At 45.5% G+C, this 18,996-nt stretch overlaps 1 protein-coding gene across 2 annotated transcripts in view; it reads left to right on the top strand.

The window, feature by feature from the left end:
• The window catches only part of RHOA (ras homolog family member A), an 87,815-nt gene that overhangs the window by 57,041 nt on the left and 11,778 nt on the right, over positions 1–18,996 (top strand). Inside the window, exons 2-3 of one of the 2 annotated variants that reach the window (XM_032765762.2) lie at positions 1,137–1,324; positions 9,067–9,224. In XM_032765762.2, coding sequence (XP_032621653.1) covers positions 9,069–9,224 — 156 coding nt within the window. In that variant the 5' untranslated portion in view covers positions 1,137–1,324; positions 9,067–9,068. The remainder of the gene's footprint in view (positions 1–1,136; positions 1,325–9,066; positions 9,225–18,996) is intronic. The other variant, XM_032765764.2, reaches the window with a different exon arrangement.

Raw genomic sequence — 18,996 nt, 5'->3', positions numbered from 1 at the left:
GAGGGGGAAGGGAAGTGGAGTATTTCCCTTGCCGGTAAGACTCAGAGCTTCTGGGTCTTGGGGTCCCTCCAGGGAAAGTTGGGGGACCAGAGCGAGGCAGGCGCTGTAATTCCTGTCTGGTGGCAGCGAGATAAGATCCAAGCTGGTAATTAAGCTTGGAGGTTCATGCTAAGCACCCAGATTTTGGACGCTAAGGTCCAGATTTGGGGGAGAGGCTTATGTTAACTGGTAACAACAGAAGATGGAGTCGTCTGTCTTTCAGAAACAATTGGAACATCAGAAGATGCCCATGCAGCAGAATATTTAAAAGAAGTAGCAGTAAAAGCTGTAACAAACTGAACAAAAATTCAGTTATCAAGTGCATAGCTTTTGTCTCAAGAATCCTGCAACTTGCAATATATGGGTGCAGTGCTCATTTGAGGCATCTTTTAAACGACGGCCTAAGTACAACTTTCGAATAAAGGAAAATGGTGAAATTGCAAAATGCTTCCATAACAACCACTTTGTTTCAGCCTCACTGAAGAGAGCAGGGGCATCCAAATGAATTCTCCTCCAAAATGTAGGATGGAATTCAGTGGTTGACTATTTTGAACTGTTTATTAAGAACTGGCCTTTCCTGATGACAATTTGTGAAGCAGATTGTGACAAAACAGATGAAACTGTCACAGCCAAAATAGTCAACATCAGACTAAAGAGAATTGGAGAAAGTGCACTGAATTTCCTGAAACATATTTCCATGGTCTTAGACAAACGGCAGAAAGATTGCTTCTATATTGATGTCCAACAGCAATAAAGAATACTCAAGGACAAAATTAAATTACAGGCAATAAATAAGTGAATGGATCCAGCACTTAACTGTATTTTCTTGCCAATATTCTCAACCTAAAGTACCAGGGTAGATGTCTAAGTGCTGAAGAAGATGATGCTTTGACATGAACATATAATAATCATCCATACTATGCCAATCATACTAAATTTCAGGGCTGGAGATGAACCATTCAAGCATTACATGTGTGCTGCTGATGTTTTAAAGAAATTCACGCTACTGAACAGTTGGAAGTCACTAGCTACAGCCCCTGGAGCTAGAGTTATTAAAGTGCTAAACCAGCTTTTGACTGTAGTTGTCTCTTCTGCAGGTATAGAGAAAATTCTCCATTTGGACTAACTGGAAAAATCAATTTAGGATTGAAAAGGCAAGAGAACTTTTCTCTCTTCCAGTCTGTGAATAAAAATGAGGAGGGAGAGGATGAAATCTTGCTAATTTTATAAGTTTAAAGGACTACTTAAGTAATTTAGGAGACTGGCTCATTTTCAGGAGACTTAGGTAAGTAAGAGCTTATGCTCCAGTCACTTTCATTTAGGCATATTTGAAAACTTTCCCTGGCTGGTCTGAAATAATCAGTTTAATTCACTGACTATAGTTAACCCTTCTGTTTTAATAAATCACTTATTAAATTGCCATGAAATGAGCACAGACAGCCAAGGCTGAGCCTCAGCCATGAAGGATCTCCAGAGGATGAGGAGGGCAAAAGAAAATGAAATTGTATACAAAAATACAGGTTTATCAAACCTGTATACTTCCAGTCCTCTTATATGGACCAGAAACATAGATGTTGCTTAAAAAAGACATCAGGAGGCTGGAGGCATTTCATATGCCTTGCCAGCAGTGAGTACTGGGCATAAAGTGGTTCGATTTTAATCGGAATGTATTACTGACAACTAACCTTGAGAGGATTAAGTCCTCATCGATCACCACTGGTTGGCACTTTTTAGTCATATAACCCGCATCAGAGAGAGTCCCACACACATCGAACTCTGAAGATCAGGGTTGAGGTCAGGAAGGGACATTGCCTGGTCATGGACTGGTGGCAGCCACGTGGCCATCTGTGATTAACTTGGCTGTACCAGATCAGTAATAACCCTGTGGAGCTTTTAGTTGCCTGGAGTAAAGCCATACAAGGTGGCCATGGACATTAGGCAGAACGGACTCTTGCTGTCTGAGTGTGGTGGTGGTGGTGAAATCTTTTAGCTGTAAATGTGAAATATTGTTTTGATAAGAGAAGTTTATGTATCCAAAACATTTAAGGTTGTTTTGTTTTAATAAAAATTTTTTTGTCCTGTGTGTGTTTGCCTTAGAATGGCAACCTGAATTTAGCTTGACACAAATCACGAGCAAATAGTTAACTAGTAAATAAGGTATCATTCACCATTTTCTAATGTACTAAAAATATACAGTTAATAGGAATCTGAAAATATTAAGCTATATAACTGCTTAAATAAATGTGTATAGTTATAGTGTAGCTTTGTAGGTAGAAAAAAATGTATCAAAGTGTAAAGGTTCTGTTGAGTTGTGAAGCAACATGTTTTAATGGCTATATCGACCAATGAGAGTGAACCTTCAAAAAAGAACTAGATAAATTCGTGGAAGATAGGTCTATCAATGGCTATTAGTCAGGGTGGGCAGGAATGGTGTCCCTAGCCTCTGCTTGCCAGAAGCTGGGAATGAGGGACAGGGGATGGATCACTTGATTACCTGTTCTGTTCATTCCCCTTGGGACACCTAGCACTAGCCACTGTTGGAACATAGGATACTGGGCTAGATGGACCTTTGGTCTGACTCAGTAGGGCCATTCTGATGTTCTTTAGAAAAGTACAAGTACAAAATGGAGACGTTGACTAAAATAGATTGTTTAAATCAAGGTTTTCCACTTGACGGTTTCAGTCAATCCACCCTGACTACAGGGGCATGCTTTTGTGCCACTTTACACAGATCAGTTCAGCTATACCGTCCCTCCTATCCCACTATTACCTCGGGTTCTATAGAAGATGCAGTTGGATAGGGCATGAGTCATCTTCATCTCCCCCAAATGGCTGGTTGACAGTTTTCCTACAGATGTCATCCCCGTCACCTATAAGCAGTAGGTTTTTCCCTGTTCTCTTGACCCAGCAGAATGGCATAGTCTGGCATCCCAACCTGAATGTGCTTCATCTCACGGCTTGGTTCCTATTCTGAAGGCATGCAAGCCATTCTTAATATCACAGAAGTCTCCAAGAAATGTTACTTAGCCAGGCAGAAAGGTTTCTCTGTCTGGGCCCAGCCAAATCCTATATCTTAGATGGTGGATATTTCTATTATTGTAGACTGTCTTCTTACTCTAAAGGCAATGGGCCTGTCCCTTAGCTGGCTACAGGTTCATTTGGTGCCCATCAGTGTATATCACCTGCCATCAGACAGTTACTCCAGCTTTAACACCAGAAGTTTGTGAAGAGACTGGAGAGCAAGCCTGCCCTGGCCTGTTGATGGGGCTAGAGATCAAGTCAACCGTGGTGAGGGGGGCAGGAGCTGGAGAGCCAGGCCACCCCATACAGAAGTGGCTCCTGTCCTGGGGGCTGGGCCTAGCTATCTGCTCTTAGCATTGTGACCTTGGGGTCTCATTGTCTCAGGGTTCTTTGTTCAGAGGATGACTAAACAAGGATCAGAGGGGGATGAGACTCATGCTTTGCCAGTGGGTTTCACATATATTTGCTGACAGCAGAGGAAGGGTGATGCTCATGAATCTCCATTCTAGGTTCTGGAAGAAAGTGTGCTCTAGTGGTCACAGATCCTTCATTCCCCATGCCCCCTTCCTTCCAGTCTTTTCCAGTTTTTCTCTCAACTCTTCCCCTATGCTTCTAGTTCCAATCTCCCACCCCTGGGCTCCTCATTCAGTCTTTCCCCCCACCTGTCACTCCCCCTGCCCCCCCTATGCTTGTCCTCTCTGAGTGAGATCACTTCCTGCTCCATGCTGCTTGGGAGTCTGTAGAGAGAGCTTTGAGAGCACAGAAAAATCAGTCTCCTTGCTCTCAGTTCTAGCATCCAGCAGAGTGCAGGAGCTGGGAAGAGCAATTGCAGGGAAAGTCCTGCTGGGCCCCTGCATGCTTGAGATGGAGCATTCTCCATGAAATCTTGGGAGAATTTAGCTGCCCAACTCTAACAAAAGTCTCCAAGTAGGTGGGACCTCAGGTTTTTCAAAGGTTTATAATGTAGCCAAAAGGCACACTGGCACTCCCCCACAAGCAAAATACCAAGTCCTTGTTCAAAGCTTCTCAACAAAATGTTGTCAGAATTTTTCAGTGGTTTTTTTCCATTCCCCAATGATTTTAGAAAGAGCTGAAATCTTTTGCTGAAATTTTCCCCAAAAATCAATTATAGGCAAACAGCTGGTGTGGAAAAACTTCAGCCTAGAAGATTAAAATATGGCAGTTACAAGCAACTAAAACCATGGTCTTATAATGGGAAATGTTGGGCAACCTTAAGTCTGAGTAGTATTGTCTGTTCCACCTGCAGTTAAATGTCAGTTTTGGGGTAACTGCATCTCTGATCTTTAGACATGACAAATCCTGCATCTTAGCAAGGGATTAGACTAGATGACATTTGCAGTCCCTTCTAACCCTATGTCTCTCTGACCCACTCCATGGTTTGCTCAAGAGAGACCCCCTTTGGTCTCAAGCCTCTGGCTGTCACCTGTCACTCACCAGGGACACAGATCTTTTTCCCCCCAGGCCAAGGATTTAAGCTGCAGTCCTCCTGGAATTCCCAGCAGTTCTGGCCTAGCTCAACACATGCAGTTTCACTCTCTCCAGGAACAGTTGTTTACTAATGAACTGGGCATCTTCACAAAGCAGAGTACAGTAGAACACCAGAGTTATGTACTGACTAGTCAACCACACACCCCATTTGGAATTTGAATTACGGAATCAGGCGGCAGCAGCAGAGATTAAAAAAAAAAAAAAAAAAGACAGCAAGTATAGTACTATGTTAAATGCAAACTACTAGAAGAATAAAAGGGAATCAGCATTTTCCTTCTGCATTGTAGTTTCAAAGCTGTCTTAAGTCAATGTTGTTAACTTTTGAAAGAACAACCATAATTGTTTGTTCAGAGTTACAACTATTTCAGAGTTACGAGCAACCTCCCTTCCTGAGGTGTTTGTAACTCTGGGGTACATTTGTTTTAGATTATCTCTGATATTTTTTGTCCTATTTTAAAACAATCCAAGGTCTAAACACATACTGAGCTTACCTTGAGCAGGGTTTGCCTCCCCCTTGGTTTACAGGTTCATGTTGGGGTTTTTAATCAAACCGGAGGTGCTGCAGTCAGTTCATGCTGACACTTTATACGGTTGTGGAGCCTTTGTTTCACAGGCTTCCTAAAGCAGATAAAACAAGTCAATACCCCTTTGATGGAGGAGGAACAGAAGGGCCAAGCTTCAGATGATGGGTGTCTGTATAGCCAGTATTGGTATTTTGTGTGAATCACCTCCTTGTGATTCCAGATTCTGCAGGAAACCCAGCCAGTGAGCCAGGAACACACACGTGCAGATATCTTTTATTGATTGAAAGGTCTATGGATATCCTATGGGCCCATGATGACTGGTATGTCTCAGTACAATAATCTTTCAAGGTTTCAGGCTTCCACGGTCTAGCTCACAAAAATGCAGATAACCTGTATAATGTGGATGCAGTAGTCTCAAAGATATGCCTTTGTTCATCATATCTGTCACAAAATGGTCAGAGGATGTGTCCACTGCCAAGGATCCTTATATGGGTGCTGTACTAATGCCATCACTGCTAGAGAAACTGACATTGGCAGTGTGGAAGCAACAGGAGCTGGACCAATGCTAGTAAGGGCTGAAAAGATTTTTACAGATGAGTGGCTTCCAATTTTAATATACAAACAGGTTCCTCCTAATGCCTGTCCGTTGACTGCACAAAGAGCAAAGACCAGGTGTACTCATATCCCATCACCTGGCTGTAGGTGGGTGAGAGATCCCTGTTCTCTGGGATACCATTAAGTGCAGCACCACCTTTCTGTCATTTGTTAGCAAACAACAGTTTTATTCTGTTGCCTGGCTGGGGAGGCTCTCTGTCCCCATTTTGCATGTGGGTTGACTGCCATTAGGAATTGAAATCCATTAGTGCTATCCATGCCATAGTGGAAGTCCATTCCCACAATTGACTCTCCAGGATCAGCTTTAATGCCTCAGCTATGTTACAGGTATAGCTAACAAATCCAATCCAAAGGTGTCGCCAGAGGGTTCAGAAATTGTCCACGGTCTTTGCAGGATCTTGAAACTTGCATGTTAACGACAGACCTAAAACATGGCTCATCTGGAAACTGAATTAGGGGGATGGCGGGGAAAAGGAAATGCACACTTTTGTGAGACATACCTTTAGGATGGGAAATGTCAGTTTTTTAGCTTCTTTTTACAAGCATGTTTTGAGTAGACATTGTCTTGGGAATGCCTCTATGCACCACAAGAAATACCCTCTGGCTGAGCAGAGATATTGGTGTGCTAACTTTCAGCTAACAGGAGCCACTCTGTTGTATCCTACTGTGACTTTAGGGAGTAAACTGTGTCTTAAAGCTTGTGTGATAACTTCTAAAAACCTTGGTCTGAGTTAAGGAAATGTCATCGTTGAATCCCTTCCATGGAAACTAATCATCTGATTCATGCTGTGCAGGGTGAGCCTGGTGTGGGTTTCCTCTCCAGAAGCTGCCAAGCTAGCTTATTTTAAAAGAACCATACGTAATTGCAGAGGGGAGATGGAGAGTGATTCATTATAAAATGGAAAAAAATAGTAAGCGCCTGTTATGCTCCATTGCTGAAGAGAATCTTTTCTAAGAAATGCATATGTTCCATATAAAGCCCCAGAAAAAGTCTTTTAATTCTACATGTGTAGAATATTTTTCACAGAATGTTCTATCCCAGTTGCTGTTAAACCCCTCAAAGAGCAAGCCCATCATTCTGGATGCTGTGCTTCAGGATTTGTTGGCCTTAGTTAATAAAGTATCCAGCACATTTAAGGTAGTTTTATTTATGTACATGTTTTGCAATTAAAACTAAGGAAATATTAAATGTAGTTGTTAATGTAATGTGAATTGTACTAATTGTTTCTGGTCATCTGTCTTTCAAGTTTTTCAAATTCATAGATTACCTCTTCTCCCACCTCATGGTTATGCAAAGATTAGAAAAGAAAATAAGCTTTCTTGCTTTTTCAACTCCCAATTGGTATCTCACAAATGAACAAGCTAGTGGTCATTGAACTGAACTAGTTGAATAAACTGGAATAAAGGAATATCTTCTCTGCACCTGCAGAAGAGGCCACTGTTTGTCATACTTCAAAAAGCTCTGTTTCCAAGTAGTTAGCCAGTGAGAACTTCTGATTCAGTGGTTTGAATTTCTTTAAATCTTTGGCAGTAAACTTATACACCTGGCCAGGTGCCTTCGCTCCTTAACGAATCTTGTGATCATTGGGCGGTTCACTCAAGGTCTCTTACTAAAAGTTTTAAATAAAAGGTAATAACTTATTTTTGGCACAAAAGTGGATTAAAAATTTGCTTTATTGTGGTTTTCTGTCATGTTAGATCGCAATTCCTACGCAGGACAGCTTGCTTACTTACCAGATCAATATTCAGGGTCACCAGTGTTAGATGTGTGGCTGCATGTGTGCGTTCTCCCTGTGGCTGTTCCAGCTCTGTGCAAACAGCTGTCACAGCAGATCTCGAGAGAGCCGTCCAATGATCACAAGATCCGTTAAGGCGCAAAGGTGCCCAGCCGGGTTCATTGTCAACGAAGCACAGTAATAGCACCTGGCAGACTATGAGGCTAGTAAGACATGTATGCCCATGATAATGGACGCAGCTCAGTGAATGGTTGGACTTTTTATTCCCCTTTAGGTGGACAAAGATATTCTCTCTGAGATGCATCTTTATACCCTGATACAAACAAGTTAGTACTGCCTCTGACATAGTTACTGTCCCCTGACGTGGCTCTTTATCACCCATTACCTTATACATGTTGGTTAAATCAAAACATCTCTATTACGTATGTTCATGCTGACCTTATCTTTTAAAAGGGGTCAGTGTGTTCCTGTTATCTTTAGGGAATGTGTTTTGTCCCATTCTTGGTATGGGGTGTTGTGGTACCACCCTTTGGGAGTGTGTGTGTGTGTGTTGTGCCTAGCACTTCTTAGGAATGTGTGTGTTTGCAATATCTGCCCTGTTCTTACCAGATTCTGTAATCAGGGCCTTCCTCATAGCAGCCCTCTAATACAAGGGCTTAAAAATCTCAGGCTCTCTTGCTACTACAGGGGTGAGTGTCCTTGGAACTGGCTGTAGGGGGAGACAATTGCTTTCAAGAGCCCGTGTAGCATATTCATGGAGCTTACTGCTTTAGGAACCTGTCCAACACACTGAGATAATTCCATATCAGTAAAGTACTCAGTCTATGTGGGTGGCACTGGATGTCAGGAAGGAGTGGAAAGCCTCTGGTACCTTTATAGTTAAAATACATTTTCTGTTGGCTCAGCATGGCAAGTTTTACAGCTTTGGCCATCAGTTTAACAGAATATTTGTGTAGACATTGATTGGCATTACCGAAGAGGAACTTTCTCTGAGAAAGCAAACGATTCAGAAAGGAGCCAGAGGATACTACTTGCACTCTTTTGCTTCCCATGTCTTGATAGGTTCCTGTCTTGAGTCTACAAGACACACAAAGAACTACTAAGCACTACCGCATCAGACTATTGGTCTCCCCTCCCCTTTTACCCTGTGATTTACTATGGGAAACAGACAATCACATGTATTCTTGGGTACCAGATGTCCCAGGAGAATTGTCTTGTTCCTCTGGATTCAGTAGGCTTCTAAACATTTTCCTTAGTTTTCCAGCCACTTTCTACATTAGAAATGTATCCACTTGTTCTAACAATGATCTGACCTAGATACCTGATTCCCCACTTCACATCTGGTTCTGTTTCTCCCTCCTCCAAGTCCATATGGTCCTATGCTGCATGGTGGGGCAAGTGTCCTTAGGGTTGTAAGGTTTTCAGAGGATGGTGAATTGGTCAAAACTGATGACATACACAGCAGTCTTAAGGAACGAGTGTACCAATTTTCAAAGTTCTTGCTGATTGGGGACATAGAGATAATCAGTTACTCAGTTTCTAGCATTTCTGTTATATAATAGATGATTATTTCTGTTATATTTGTCAAGTCCTTTTTTTTTATTTTTTTTTTTTCCCCCTAGCTATGGCAGCCATTCGGAAAAAGCTGGTTATAGTGGGTGATGGTGCCTGTGGAAAGACCTGTCTGCTGATTGTATTTAGCAAAGACCAGTTCCCTGAAGTTTATGTTCCCACAGTGTTTGAAAATTATGTAGCAGATATTGAAGTGGATGGAAAGCAGGTAGGTACACATTTCTGCAACAGTTAAACAGCACTTGTTTTATTCAGAATGGTGAGGAGACCTATGTATGTGAAACATCTAGAGAGATGTATGTTCTTATAGGACCTAAAACACATTTGAAACCTGTTTGGGGAGAGAGAGATCATCTATGAGTGGTGATGTGTCTATAGCTGGTTTTTAAGTCTGAACAAAATCCCACCAACCTTCTTTGAGCTGAGAAGCTTATACAAAATGCAATTGTCTAGGGTATGATCTTGTTGCAGTAACTTATTTTTCTGGCAGTGGTGAGTAGAATGCCAGGATGTCGTCTTGTGAAGAGAAGATACTGGGTGGCAGCATTTCTGGATAGGTTATCTGGTTCACTGTTTTAGCAGTTCCACTGGTCATAATTTTGTCAACATTATGGTTCCTCTTTGTGGGCCTTTATATATTTCCTCTTGTGGGAGTTATCTTTTGGTGGCAAGTATGCAGCACTTTGTTCAAAACAATGTCTGGGGGTTAGTATGCAAGTGCCTTCTGGCAGCACTGACATCAGCCGCCCTAGTCTCTATCAAACAGAATGCACCCTCTAGCTGCCTCTGCTCCTTCTTCATAATCGCCAGTAGTGAGAGTGGCCCTTCTCTTGTGTCCAGGTTGACTGAGACAACCTTGGTAAATAGCTAATAAGGATAGTTAGTCTAATTAAGAAGCTCAAAATAATTAAGTATGCCTCCTGAGCTTTTACCTCTGAGCCCTAAGGCTCTCCCAAGCAAGGGCAAATGTGCCTGGCCCTGATCCCAAAATGAGGTTTCAAAAGGTGTGCCTCTTGACAGACCACAATCTGATATGCATGTACGTTGCCATCTGTGCCTAGGCGACACATCTCAGTGTGTGATAAGTGGCACTTTAACTTCTGGAACCCACAGAGGTAGATCTCAGGCTGGAGGCCCACCTGGCTGCCTAAAGCCTTCAACCAAATGCAACATAGGACCCTGTTTTGGCACTTAGACCAGACAGAACCAGATTCAGTGCTGAGGTCCTTGCCTGTGGCACCCAAGAACACTATTTCCCCAGCTCCAGAACCACCCACCATTAAAGGGTGTGACACAGGATCCCTCCAGCCTCGGTGGCTGCAGCCATAGCCATCAAGCCTAAGCTGGCACCAACACAGGAGGCTTCCTCCTGCACATCAGGCATTCAGTAATCTCAGCTGGTTATGCTGCTAGTTCTCAGCTGTTAGTGACAGAACCCCTCCTCCAGCTCAGACAGATTTCTGCTCCAGGCTCAGGTAAGACCATCTGTGCAGTGGAAAAGGAGTGCCACCAGTGCAAAAGGAAAGAGAAAGCACATAATCGAGGAGGATGGGCATAGAAAGAACAAATGGTACCTTCTGTCCTGGTCCCCAGTGAGAGTGTGTGTGCACAAAAGAACAACCTCCAGCATCAGCCAGAACAGCAAGGTCATTTCCAGCACCAGGTACATTCGTGCCTATACCCTGAGGACTATTGCCGCTGAGAATTCCTTGAATGATATCAATACTTGCCAGTCGGAGCTCTGGGCCACCAGTTAGAATCCTAGCTTCTCCAATGCATTATTCCCCATCCAGCCCAAAATCTTCAGCTAGCCCCATGACTGGGTTTATGCCACTCTGGGGTTGACGTGGAGCACCTTTTGAATCAGAGTTCTTTTTGGCAACCTCAGCACTGGGGCTCGAGACCATTCACTTCCCCTCAGGCATAGGGGTCCTGAAAAGACTTTATACCAGGCTTGCTTCAGTTAATAATGTGGCCCCCCCTATGCAGGATTCAGTGAAGACTTTGTTGAATGAAGCAATATTTCCACTTTCCAGGCCACTACAGTATACAACTCCCAGAAGGTTTGCCACTGACTCCAGCAACACTGGCTATCACCAGCACTTATGCTATCACTGGTAATGCGATCAACACCAGGTCTTTGGCATCTATCCCACTACCACTCCCTAATACTCAAGATCAGAATATGGACCAGTTGATTGGGGTGGCGATGATTCACAGGAACCAGATAAGTCCTTTATTGGGAATAGTACAGATGCCACTACCCTAGACAATCAGATTGTAACAGTCATGCCCCATTGACAAGTGTACAAACAGTTCCTGAAACTTTTAGGGATGATGGCTTGTATGCTTCAGTTATTGACAGGGATCACAACACCAGAAACATTCCTTATTTGACATTTTACAAGGCGATAACTGCCTAACTTCCCAATAGTGGTCTGTTGAACACAGTCAAGGATATAGCTCTCATCTGTCTCCTGTTCCACCTGTTGTAAAGAAAGTAGATAGCATGTACCCCATCCCCTCCAAAGATCACCAGTTTCTGCAGCAGCACTTGCTTACCAGCTCCCTGGTAGTGTCTACTGCTCAGGAAAGATGTTGAGGGGCTAGAGCTTCTCATTCTGTCCACATGAGTACCAAAGGATCCTTTTGGATGAAGGTCCTATTTGTTGGGAATCTCTGGGTCTCAGAGTGGTGAATTACCAACCCATAATGGTGGGGTACGACTATGTCATATGGGATACAATGAACCCCGTTTTGGACTTTCTCCCCAAAGAACAAAAAGAAGCAGCCAGAATCCTGGTCAAGTGAGGGCTGAATGTTGGCTTTGCATTCTTTGAGGGCAGCATATTACGCTACAGATACAAGTACCAGGAAAATGGAGATCTCTGGGGCGGGGGAGAGAGTGAGTCCTAGCTTAGATATTTAGGGCTATTGCCGTAGTATAAGTAAAATCAAGGATCTGCCCTTAAAGAGAAACTGCCTATTTAGTAACACACAGATTAGATCCTAGGAAAGATCAAGACAACTATAGCCATAGCTCATTCACTAGGTGTCTTCCAGTGTAATAGTTTCTTCCAAAGGAGGTTCTCATGCCATGATTTCTGTGACCAGAGACAGATCCCAGCTTATCCTCAAGATGTGTAGCACCAAAGACGATACCAGCCACCTGCCAAACCAAATACTGAGAGATTCTAGTAACACAGTACCAGGATTTCTCATCATACCCCTTTGCAGCATGTAGCATCTGCCTCAAAACAGTGGATTTGAGGGTACTTTCAAGGGAGAAATACCACTCTAACAGCACTTCTTCAGCTATCTCTACCCTATCTCCTTTCTTTGGAACTTGTTTCCTCCTCCTGTAGTGATTGCTACTCCCTTACTTTTGGTCATTGGGTATTGGATACCAATCTGCAATCTTGGCAGTCTGTCCAGTTCTGCACTTTGTCCCCTCACCATCGTCACCTTCCTTCCTCTTTTGGGACCAGTCTCATGAGGAAGTCGTCTTATATGAACTGGTATCCCTCCTTGCAAAGGGAGAATAAAATCCCACTGGAATATCGAGGGAATGAATACAATCCTTATTGCCTGATGTCCAAGAAGGCAGGTAATTTTAGATCCATCCTAGTACAAAGGAACCTGAACAAGTACACATATACCTTCAAGTTCAGGATACCCATCTTGAGAGAGAGAGAGAGAGAGCATATCTCCATCCGTATCCCATGGAGACTGGTACATAACCCTTGATTTAAAGGAGACATGGTACGTGATTCTAGATACCTTCACGTTTCATCAGGAAGAGGCACATCAAATACCTGAGGTGTTCTACTTGGGAATCAGCTATCCAGTTCAAAATTTTCTCTTTCGGCCTGTCCATAAGTCCCTGGTTATTTATGTCTAGCAGTGGTGGCCGCCCATCTCAGATGAAGGGGTGTTTGTGTATACCAGCACCTGGACGATTAACTAGTAAACGCAAAACCACAGCAAGAACTGGCATTTTGAATACACTTGCAACCTGTTCTCTGGTACCTCAAATAATCCATGAGAAATTCACAGTCCAGCCAATTGATCTAATTGGGTCATTCCTGGATTCAATCCAGGCCAGAGCTTTCCTCTGAGGACAGGTTCCTCAAGATCTTGCAAGCCCTGATCACACTCAGTGCCACAGTTCATTTGAGCCTTATGAGCCCTGTGGCCTCTTCAGCATACGTGATGGCTCAAGCTCACTTTCATGTGAGACCACTGCAGTACTGGGTCACAAAACACCATAGTCTAACCATGCAGTTTACAGAGGAAACTTCAGAGGGGTAGCCGTGTTAGTCTGTATTAGTAAAAACAATGAGGAGTCCTTGTGGTACCTTAGAGTTTGCATCTGATGAAGTGGGTTATATCTCACGAAAGCTTATCCCCAGATAAATTTGTTAGTCTCTAAGGTGCCACAAGGACTCCTTGCTGTTTTTAGAGGAAATTTGTGATCTCTCCTGAAGTCCTACAACAGCTTTCCTGGTCGGGGCCAAGAAAAATATCTTGTAGGGTATACAGTCCATCCCTTCTGCTCTCACATCCACATTTGCCACTGACCCCTCCACTTCATCCCCGATGGAAGTCAAGAGTCCAAGTGCCATCACCATTGTTTTCAGGCCAATGTGATGGGTCCTTAGGGAAACTGATATTAGTTAATAATGAACAACATTACAGCCAGGTTCTCCATCATCAAGTAGAGCAAAGAAACTAGATGTGGTGTAGAAAGCACCAGATCCATCTGATAGGCATATATCTGTTGGAAGAAAATGTGCAAGCAGCCTTGTTGAGCAGCAAGATGAAGAATCTATATGAATGGTCTCTAAAAACATCAGTGGTCAGAAAATTTTATCAAATGGGGCCACACAAAAACTATACCATTTCACGTCAAGGCAAAATACCAAGCGCCAACTCTGCTGCACCAGAGCAGAAAGAGGCAATACCTCTTTCTGATACATTTCTTCTGAAGTGGGACCTGTCTCTCCCCTGCACCTGTGATCTCAGGGTCATTAGAATCAGTGACTGTCTGCTCTGATTTTTTTTCCTAACCTGTGACCATGCCAACTCTGGTACACAAATTCCTGGACCACTCTAGGTAACCACCCTAACCTGCTTGTCTCTGTCTCCAGACTGCTTGTCTTGGTGTAGAATACTGTACCCGAATCCCGAGATGCTACATCTCACAGCATGGATGACAGCCTGGTTAACTAGTGTGGAACACACCTGTTCTTAGATTGCAGTCCATCATGCTCATGTTTAGGAAGAGCTCCCCTTTCAAACAAAAATGAAAAGATTTTGCATCTGGACCAATGACAAGGTTATGCCTCCATTCCAAAATGGGTTTTTGCACATCTGGGCTATTTACTGCATCTTGCAACCCAAGGTCTGGTCTGTTGGGTGCATTTCTTAAGGTTCACCTGGCAGCCGTTTCTGCTATTAGCAGTATGTCAGAGGCAGACCAATTTTCCCTCCACTCCAGTCTCCAGATTTCTAAAGGCTTGACTAATGCTTTTCCTCCAACCAAGGAGTGTCCTTCCTCTTGGGATTTAAATCTTGTACTAATTCCTCCTCTTTTCTCCCCTCCCTATTTTTGAGCTTCCTAGATTAGCTTCTTTAGAACATCTTATTTCTAAATACAACTTTCATTATTGCCTCCACCTCTGCAAGGAGGGTAAGTACTCCAGGCACAAGGGCTACACCACCTTACACCATGTCTCAAAGATGGCTATGAGGCTCCATCATGCCTAAGGCGATGACCACTTACCGATAGATCAGCGCTGTTGCGATCAATGCAGCGGCATTGATTTAGTAGGTCTGGTGAAGACCCATTACATCGATTGGCTTAGCACTATCCCATCGATTCTAGTACTCCAGCTCCCTGAGAAGAGTAAGGGAAGTAGGTAGAGTTGCCAACTTTCTAACCAAACAAAACCAAATACCCTTGCCCTGCCCTGCCCCCCACTCACTACATTACCCCTCTCTGTCGCTCACTGTCCCCCATCCTTTCTCACGTTCACTGGGCTGGGGTTAGGGAGTGGGAGGGGGTGAGGGCTCTAAATGGAGCATGCTGGCTCTGAGATGGGATGGGAAATTGAGGTGGGGGGGGCTCCAGCTGGGGGTGCAGGCTCTGGGCTGAGCCTGGGGATGAGGGGTTTGGGCTGCAGCAGGGGTTCTGGGTTTGGGGGACTCAGTGTTGGGGCTTGGGGTTGGGGTGCAGGCTTACCTCAGGCAGCTCCCGGTCAGCGATGCCTCAGGGCTAAGGCAGGCTCACTGCCTGATCTGGCACCATGCTGCACCCCAGAAGTGGCCAGCAGGTCCATCACCTAGATTGGGGGTGGGGCAGCAGGCTCTGGGTGCGGCCTGCAGGCACCACAGTTCCTGGCCAATGAGAGTGTGGAGCCAGTGCTCGGGGCAGAGGCAGCACACGGAGCCTCATGGCCCCCCTGCCTAGGAGCTAGACCTGCTGGCTGCTTCCAGGGTGCAGCGCAGTGCCAGGACAGTTAGGGACTCGCCTGCCTTAAACCTGCAACACTGCTGACTGGACTTCTAATGGCCCAGTCGGCAGGATTGACCAGAGCTGCCAGAATCCATTTTTGACTGGGTGTTGTGGTCTAAAACTGGATGCCTGGCAACCCTAAAAGTAGATGGAAGGCGTCTCCCATTGACACAGCACTGTGTAGACACCTTGGTAAGTCGACCTAAACTGCGTCAACCTCAGTTACATTATTCATGTAACTGAAGTAGTGTAACTTAGGTCAGCTTACCACGGTAGTGTAGATAAGGCCTAAGCTGATATCTGACTTGCACCTCAGTCAATACATTTCCCTTGCTGTCTTCTTCCTAAAACCCCATTCCCATCTCAGGGAAACACACTGGCACACTGTGTTAAAATAACTCCCTGGGTTTACCTAGACCAGGGGTCTCAAACTCAAATGACCAGGAGGGCCACTTGAGGACTAGTACATTGGCCTAAGGGCCGCATTACTGACACTTCACCCATGCCACCCTCGGCCCTGCCCCTAGTCCACCCCTTCCCTGAGGCCCCACCTCTTCCCTGCCCCCATTCCAACACCTTCCCCAAAATCCCCACCCCAACTCTGCCCCCTCCCTGCCCCCAAGGGGGTGCAGGAGCAGTGTGGGGTGTGACAGTGGCTCAGGACAGGGAGTTGGGGTGTAGGGTGCAGGAAGGATGAGGGGTGTGGCAGGGGGTCAGGGTGCGGCAGGGGGCTCTGGGCAGTGGCTTGGGGTGTGGGGTGCACAAGGGGTGAGGGGTGTGGCAAGGGGTCAGGACGGTATCGGGATGCAGGAGGGGTGAGGGGTGCAGCAAGGGGTCTGGGCAGTGGGTTGGGGTGAAGGGTGCGGCAGGGAGTCAGGGCAGGGGATCGGGGTGCAGAAGGGATGCGGCAGGAGGCTCTGGGCAGTGGGTTGGGGTGCAGGAGGAGTGCGGGGTGCGACAAGGGGCTCAGGGCAGGGGGTTTGACTGCAGGAGGGGTTCAGGGGGCGGACTCTGGCCTGGCATGCAGTGGGGGCAGGGCAGGCTCCCCGCGGGTGCTCCAGGAAGTGGTTGGAACGGTGGGAGAGGAGAGGTGCAGAGGTGTGTATGCTGTTGTTGCTTCAAGCACCGCCCCCAGCATCTCCTATTGGCTGGGAATGGGGAACTGCGGCCAATGGGAGCTGCTGGGAGTGGTGCCTGAAGCATTGTCAACACACACCCCTGTGCCTCTCCTCCCCTAGGTTCTGTCCACTTCCTGGAGCAGCCCGGGGGCAGGGCAGGCCGGCAGGGAGCCTGCCCTGCCCCTGGTGTGTGCCAGATTGGAGCTGCTCTAGGTGAAAGCTGGGGGAGGGCGGAGGGGCGACAAGGAGCTTGTGGGCTGCAGAAAATAACCTGGCGGGTCGCATACGGCTCGTGGGCCGCATGTTTGAGACCCCTGAACTAGACTGTACAAAATCTATTAAGACAAACTCTGTTTATAGTTCATGGAGAGAGACTCCCCATGGCATTTCTCCCTACATAAATTATCCCAGTGGATTAAGAGTTGCATAGAATTGTTAAATCATAACTAAAGTACCAGTACCTATAGTTTTAAAAAATTGTACTGGAGCCACTCCTACAGCTGTGGCTTCTTTCAAGCACATTCTTGTTGGAGAAAGAGAGAGCAGCAACATGGAGTTCAGTGCACACCTTAACCAGGCATTTTTCTTTTGAAATTGGACTCCGATGCGAAATTGGGTAGGACAATGCTTCAGTCCAAGTTTTAGCGCTCTCCTTGCCCTCCTTCTTCCTAAGAGAACATGATGCTCAGTACCTCGGGGGAACATCCAACGCTCCCATGTTCATCCTTGTAAAATGATTGTGTGGTATCCAATGCAAAGTTTGTCATGTCAGGTGTCTTCGGAAGGCTCATGCTGCACTGAGCATTGTTGTTACAGTAATGTTACATGAAATTATAACCTGTAACATTACTGTACATAGTTATGAGGCTGAAAATATATCCTCATAGCTTAAAATAAGCCCAGGCAAAAACTGTCCAAGAGCAGAGAGGCAGTTCACATCTCATCAGGGCAGGTATGGGACAAACCCAGCCCAACTTCACAGGAACTAAGGACACAGGCCTAGGCAGTAACAAAAGGATCTGTTGGACTCTTCAGTGAGTCACACACACGCACTCTTCTTTGGCCAGTTTGGGACTGTGATGAGGTACTGCTCACCTGATCCTGAGGGGGCGTGGGGGTGGGCAAAGCCAAGAGGGAATAAAGGAAATGATAAAAGGGAGAGACATTTGCCATGCTCTTCCTCTCCCACCTACATCTACTGACACCCCACCAAGTGACTAAAGTGCTGATCAAAGGGGCGAGCCTGGCTGAAGGGCAGTCAGCCAGCCAGCCTGTGGTAAGAAGCATCTATGTTTGTAAGGGCATTGAAAGTGTTAAGATCAGCTTAGAATGCATTTTGCTTTTATTTCATTTGACCAAATCTGACTTATGTTTTGATTTATAATCACTTAAAATTTATCTTTGCAGTTTTTTTGGAGGGAGGGATAGCTTAGTGGTTTAAGCATTGGCTTGCTAAACCAACGGTTGTGAATTCAATCCTTGAGGGGGCCATTTAAGGATCTAGAGCAAAGATCTATCTGGGGATTGGTCCTGCTTGGAGCAGCAGGTTGGACTAGATGACCTCCTGAGGTCCCTTCCAACCCTGATATTCTATGATTGGTTGATTGATTGATTAATTAATTAATGTTTGTTTGTTCTGCCTGAAGCTGTGCATTTGGTTTGAAGCATGTCAGAAACTCCCCTTGGGATAACAAGCCTGGTACATATCAATTTCTTTGAACTCATATAAGCTTGCAGTGTCCAGAAGGCATGAAACTGGACACTGCAAGATGGAGGTTCCTGTGTCTGAGATTGGAGATATTGGCTAGTGTCATTTGGTTGCACAATTCAAGGAGCAGCTTACATGCCAGAGGCTGTGCGTGAACAGCCCAGGAGTGGGGGCTTTCACAGCAGAGCAAGGTAAGGCTGCCTCCCAGAGTCAAGGATTGGAGTGACCTAGCAGATCACCCGTCCAGATAATACCAGAGGGGAATGTCACAGGGAACACTGCTCACTAGTGTCCCACAAGTGGGAATGCACAGATGCCCTCAAAGGAGAGAAGGAGCTGAGGTGGCTAAAGGGTATGCACTGTTGTGTAGACTAGAGCGACTCCTTCAGCACCACACAAAGGCACTCATGCCCCCTCCCCCCTCCTCTCCACATTGCTCCTCAGCTGTGTCGGGTCACTGTACGGGGATCTGTTCGCCCATCCACCCAACCCCCCCCATCAGACACTGCTTTAGAAGAGGGTTCCGTGTGTTCACCACCAGGAGCTTGCTCCCACAAATGTGAATGCGCAAAGGAGACACAAAGAACAAGTTACTGGTAAGTAACGTCTCATTCTGAGCCCAGTCCTGCCCTCTGTT

This window comes from Chelonoidis abingdonii, chromosome 16 (assembly GCF_003597395.2).
Source record: "Chelonoidis abingdonii isolate Lonesome George chromosome 16, CheloAbing_2.0, whole genome shotgun sequence".
NCBI classification, from domain to species: domain Eukaryota; kingdom Metazoa; phylum Chordata; order Testudines; family Testudinidae; genus Chelonoidis; species Chelonoidis abingdonii.
This window is presented reverse-complemented; position numbering and strand designations above follow the sequence as displayed.